Source organism: Esox lucius, chromosome 25 (assembly GCF_011004845.1).
Source record: "Esox lucius isolate fEsoLuc1 chromosome 25, fEsoLuc1.pri, whole genome shotgun sequence".
NCBI lineage: Eukaryota > Metazoa > Chordata > Actinopteri > Esociformes > Esocidae > Esox > Esox lucius.
This window is the reverse complement of record NC_047593.1, coordinates 11,356,615-11,362,614: the sequence shown is the minus strand read 5'-3', so window position 1 is coordinate 11,362,614 and position 6,000 is coordinate 11,356,615. Positions and strand designations below refer to the sequence as shown.

The following is a 6,000-nucleotide window of genomic DNA, read 5'->3' as shown; positions in this document are numbered from 1 at the left end:
TGGATGGGTCCATGTATCGCGAGATCTTGGCCAACAACCTCATTCCCTCAGTAAGAGCAATGAAGATGGGTATGACTAACTAAGGAGTGGCTCCGTAAGAAGCATCTCAAGATCCTGGAGTGGCCTAGCCAGTTTCCAGACCTGAACCCAATAGGAAATCTTTAGAGGGAGCTGAAAGTCTGTACTGCCCAGCGACAGCCCCGAAACCTGAAGGATCTGGAGAAGGTCTGTATGGAGGAGTGGCCCAAAATACTTGCTGCAGTGTGTGCAAACCTGTTCAAGAACTACAGGAAACGTATGATCTCTGTAACTGCAAACAAAGGTTTCTGTACCAAATATTAAGTTCTGCTTTTCTGATGTATCAAATACTTATGTCATGCAATAAAATGCAAATTAATTACTTAAAAATCATACAATGTGATTTTCTGGATTTTTGTTTTAGATTCCATCACTCACAGTTGAAGAGTACCTATGATAAATATTACAGACTTCTACATGTTTTGTAAGTGGGAAAACCTGCAAAATCGGCAGTGTATCAAGTACTTGTTCTCCCCACTGTAATCTAGATGTGGACACTGAAAACATAATAAGGAACAAAACACTGTTAATTTTGCATACTCAAAAAAAAACACACACATTCAACACACCAATTTCATCCTCAGTGATTAGAATTTTGTCAAGAGTAAATAAACAAGCATCATCACTGAATTCACTCAGCTGCTGTACATGATTACCTGAGAGCATTTGAGGGACGTACGTTGCTGGAACTTTCTTTAGTTGCATAATGCATTCAACACTTCCAGGGAAACCAAATGAAATTTTCATAAAATGCTTCTGTTTCTCAAAGAAGTGTGAAATATTGATAACACAAGAGTGGTAATACTGTGTTGATAATAGCTGTTGCTGCATCAAAACAGACTGTAAGAACCCAGCTAGCGCCAGCTCTGCACCCCCCCTCCCCTCCCCCCCAGCCCTGCTCAGTGACAGCTGCTGAGCTAGCCGTAAACCATAACACCACTCCTCTTTCTCCACGTGAGCCCCTTCCTCTGAAAGCCCCTCACCCCTGAACCAAGGCCATGCTTAATGACGTTCCTCCCTCGCTGGGTGTGCATTCCAGGGAGGCGCCTCTCCCTCCATGATCACATTCACACGAGCCCCCTAGCCCTCTGCATCACCCAGGATACTGTACCTTCAAGATCCAGAAAGGCTGACTGGTCATTCCAAAGGATTTGATTGTATTTTCGTAGTGAATGTCAATTTTCAGTTGGTTCTATTTGTGCTGTCAAAGCACTTATTTGGATTGGGTTCCCTGCACAAAGCCTACACGCGGGGTCAGCATTGGATCTCTACTGGGTTTCATAGAGGTCTGTTTCTTATGTATGGTAAACTCAACAGGGTGAGGGAGAGAGGATAGGAGAAGAGAGGAGAGAGAGGGGAGGAGAGGAGACGAGGGGGAGGAGAGGAGAGTAGGTGGAGCAAAGGGAGGAAGAAGCCAGTGACCGGAGCAAGAAACAGAGTGGACATTTGTAGGTAAGGAAAAAAGGGTGAGAAAGAATGATTGCCGGATGATGAGTAAACCAAGTGACCGTGAGAAATAAGCGAGGGGGGGAGGGAGAGGGAAGGGCAGTAGACAAGTGCCAGTGAGAGAGAGAAACAGAAAGATACAGAGACCAAGCAAGCATGAGGGAGGGACAGTGAACCATCATCAATTCAATATAAACAACTTGTATATGAGAGTTCTGGAGACTGAAGACTCAAATGAAATCAAGTTGGATTACTACAACTTTACTCTGACTGGATCTACACCTGCTCGGGTCATACTGTACCAACTGCAGTTTGTGGCTGGGACCATTTCCCACTGTTCTGTGACATAGATTGTTCTGGCCAGGAGATGCAGAAGAACACTAAGAAGAACCGGGTCAAGAACACGGGCCAGCAGCAGAGAGCTCCAGCATTTAATGCCTTGACCAAACAAGGCAACCAGTGAGTTGGATCAGGGGTCAGAGGTCAGAGGAAAGAGTATAGGGGTTGTAAGGGAATTCAGGGTCAAAGGGGAGAAATTGAGTCTAAGGGGAACTGGAGAGTAAAATTGCAGTTTTCTGCACTCTGTAATGGGGTCATGGTTTCAGGTTATATTCGCTTTAGGATAGATTAAACAAAGTTTGTTGTGGATTAGGAAAGTACATTGAGAAGACATTATTGTGTACAGACTGCATCTCCAAAGTAATGTAACATTTTATTTTTATTTAAGTTTCCAGCACCAAATGAAAAGCCCACATGTGACAGTATTTATTTGTATCCTAGATTTGACACATTGGAACTGCCATCTGTACACATATTCAGCTAGTTATGGGTTTGTGTTTGTACCAACACAGCTTATCAGAGTGGCTTGTGTCATGGATGTTTGTGGTTTAGGATGGAACACAATCAGTGGCTTACTACATTAAGTTCAACCTCCTACGACCAATCAGAACTGCTAACCTCTACTACCAATCAGAACAGCTAACCTCTACTACCAATCAGAGCAGCTACATCTACTACCAATAAGAACTGCTAACCTCTACTACCAATCAGAACTGCTACATCTACTACCAATATGAACTGCTAACCTCTACTACCAATCAGAACTGCTACATCTACTACATCTAGAACTGCTACTTCTATTATCAATCAGGACTGGTATCCCACTACCAATTAAAACAAAATGGTATTTCATCTGTTTTGGTTGTTGAACAGAATGAAGTTTGCTTATTCAAATAATATTGTGACTCAACTAACAGTGCTGGCATACTGTGACTCATTCATTGTGGTAGTTGCATCTAAAGTACTAGTAACATACTATTAAAATGATCAGGTCACATGTCTTGTAAAGAAAACATTTATCAAGGCTATTGCTGTCATGATTAGCTTAAAAACATTGGGGTGCTTTGAACGGATTTAAACACGGCATGTTGTGTACTTCACTATTTAATTTGGTGCAGACAGCTGCAAGCTACGGGGCTGTCTCATGGTCTCCAGCTTGTCATCACTCTTTCATTTGAAGGCCAACACACAGCTCATCTCCACACCAGTAAATAATGTTCATTCAGTGAATAATGCTGCCCTATCCAACAGCTTTATTGAATAGATGTAATTATTTGTGATGAGTCTAACGCAGGATAGATCATTTACTCTAATTTAAAGCATAATGTTACTATGTTACTTCCTGAAGTGATATGCATTTGACCATTAAATGAAGGTGGTATTTCTCTTTGTTAGACCAAGAATTAGAGAGTGATTCCTGTCTAGTAAACTCCAAATACTGCGAGGAAAAAATTTAAGTTAATCTCTTACTTATCTTACTTATTCCATAGTATTCCATTGTAAACAAACAAGATGTTTATAGTCAAGCCCTTGTATTCGCTCTGGAAGGAGTTTCCTCTGGGTTTAGACTGAGAGTGCAAATGTAGAAAATATTGTGACAGAGTTTCGTCCTGATCTGATGAGAACATCTTTAGGGCAAATAAATAACTGCCATAAAAACAGCACCTGCTCCACCGTCTGGCAGTCAGCAACTATTCTCTACCAGGGTCTCTGGAAGGGGGAGATGGGGGATGGTGGGGTCCCCATCACAAATCAAAGTGAATTTTTAAGATTTGCAGCCGAGTCCCTTCCAGGCGCTAGTCATGTGAGGCTGACGAGGGAGCTATCACCTGTTACATTCCTTTAAAAAAAAATAAAAAAACATCTGGTCCAAGGGCTTAGGCCTACAACGTCTTAACGAGTTTGTGGAGGCGTGTAAAAGCACTGCAAAGAGCGCGACCGTTCTGACTTGCTACAGTTCGGCACTTGATTAGTGTTGACGCTTGCTGAGCCTTACAATCCACCCGTTCCCTGTTAACACCCCCTGGACTGTATTTGCGGCCCCCTACTTTAAGGCCCCCGAAGAGACAATATCATGCCAAACACTACAGCTTATCTTTGACTCTACACCACCTAAAAGGTTTTTACAGAGCGGAAATCCACCCATTCTGTGTAGTCCGGGTAAAGCTGTGTTTGAAGAATGTCTGTGGCTTTGACAGTCTGGTTTCAGACAATCAGATCACATATTGTTTTGTTGAACAAAGTCATTATATATTTTTTCTTTTAAAATGATCATTAAAAAAAACTAAGTATGAACATGCATAACTCACAGGTCATGAAACTGCATAGCATTTCACTGACACACTGTGCCATGGGTTGCAGAGGACCTAAAATAAATGCTACAGAAAGGTCAGCCATGTTGGAGCTACATAAGAAACAATAAAATATATTTATATATATTTATGCAAAATGACAGGGCCACTGTAGGTCAAGGGGACTTATAAATGTACGTTAACTCTCTCACACAGCATTAGTCTGGACTCTATCTTTTCACCACTGTGGCCTTGTAAACTAAAAGGTAAATCAAAGTGCTTAAGACAGCCGCGACAACATCCTTCTAGCGAGTCGTTTGACATCTTTGTGAATCAGGGAATCTACAAATCAATTCCTGACCACAACACCAGTAATGACAGCAATGCTCTCGTAGGTCAAGAGTTTACGCCAGGTCAAAACTGTCAAAAAATTGTAACAGTCAAATTCCTGACAAATCCTCTAGAGGCAGCATTTATTTAGTAGTGAATAAGTGTTTTTGCAATGTCTATTAAAACACATGCACACCGGTTAACCTGTGGTCCGTTTCCTTTGTGCTTTGACATACCTATAATAACCACTTTCGGTCCGTCTTTCAGTTCGCCTTAGTCTAAATCAAATGAATTTGACAACTAATACATTTTCACCTGTTGAAAGTGGTCAGAATGTCCAGTTTATTCCAATGGGGCTCTGATACATCTCGCCTCGTTACTTACACAGCAGAACACACAGTACCCAGACACCTTGGGACATCACCCTGAATGTGTCATGGATACTAAATTAGTGACCGCAATTAGATGAAACTGAATATGAATACATGGTAATCACAGGACACTTGGCAATGAAACACAGTCTGCATGGCCTTTAAGATGCCCGTTCATAACGGGACGACCCTTAGGGTGTGGTCGCTGTGCTGAACTGCGGTGACACAGAGATGGTCTATAATTTTCCTTTATCAAAGACTAACCACTTCTTGGGTGCTTATTAAATGCCCTACATTCTATAGCCTGTAGAAACGTAAATTCATGTGCCTTGTCATCAGGTTCCCCTGGGCTCCATTTTATTTCCACAGAAATGTCACACCGTGTCCCAGAACTGCACATATTAGCAATGTATTTACCAGGAGTAAAAATCACTCATATAGTTATTTACCTATTTGCGTATCATCTATTTATAGCATTTTAAGTACAACATTTTCAGGTTAGGGCCGTTACGTTGAAGAGCATGTCTCCAAATAACTGTAAAACAGATGTAGGCTCTGACTATCGCATTGTTCCCTGTCTTAGCAGTGACCTCCTTCAACCTTTGGTGTTCTTAATGACACCCTAATCCCTGAAGAGTCAACTGATTTCAGTGAGAAGTATTGCACTACTGTATGCAATACAGGGTGGCATTTGGGACATTTAGCGTTAGAGTGATCAGCACTAGCCATCACCCGCCACGGGACTTGGATCTAAAAATAAAAGGAGTCCTAAAAAAGATGTCATAAGCACTCGTGATGGGCACTCGAAGGAGATGGTGTCAGAGTGGGAGAGTGCATAATTACAGCTTGGTTGGTGGTTCGTGTTTAGTCTCTTAAAGCAGTGGTTCTCAACGGGAGGGTCGAGGTCCCCAGTGGAGGCTCGAAGAGCTACCAGGGAAGCCTTGAGATGACAAGGAAAAGTCATAATAAAAAATTACTTTAACATAGCTGTTATTTTAATTAAATCCAGTTGTGCTCAAAAGTTCGCATACTCTTGGAAAATTGGTAATATACGTACCATTTGTAAAGACAATAAGAGTGAGCAGGCAAACACACAAGTCTTCTATTTCTTATGGAATTCACATTCAACTGTACTGTAGGTCATA

At 41.7% G+C, this 6,000-nt stretch overlaps 1 protein-coding gene across 5 annotated transcripts in view; it reads left to right on the top strand.

The window, feature by feature from the left end:
- Window positions 1-1,716: 1,716 nt before the first annotated feature.
- The window catches only part of LOC105007037 (zinc finger protein 638), a 28,884-nt gene continuing 24,600 nt past the window's right edge, over window positions 1,717-6,000 (top strand). For 2 of the 5 annotated variants that reach the window (XM_010865795.4, XM_010865796.4), the window contains exon 1: window positions 1,721-1,983. In XM_010865795.4, coding sequence (XP_010864097.2) covers window positions 1,892-1,983 — 92 coding nt within the window. In that variant the 5' untranslated portion in view covers window positions 1,721-1,891. Of the gene's footprint in view, window positions 1,984-6,000 lie in introns of all 5 variants that reach the window. The other 3 variants (XM_020043882.3, XM_010865797.5, XM_010865794.4) reach the window with 3 other exon arrangements.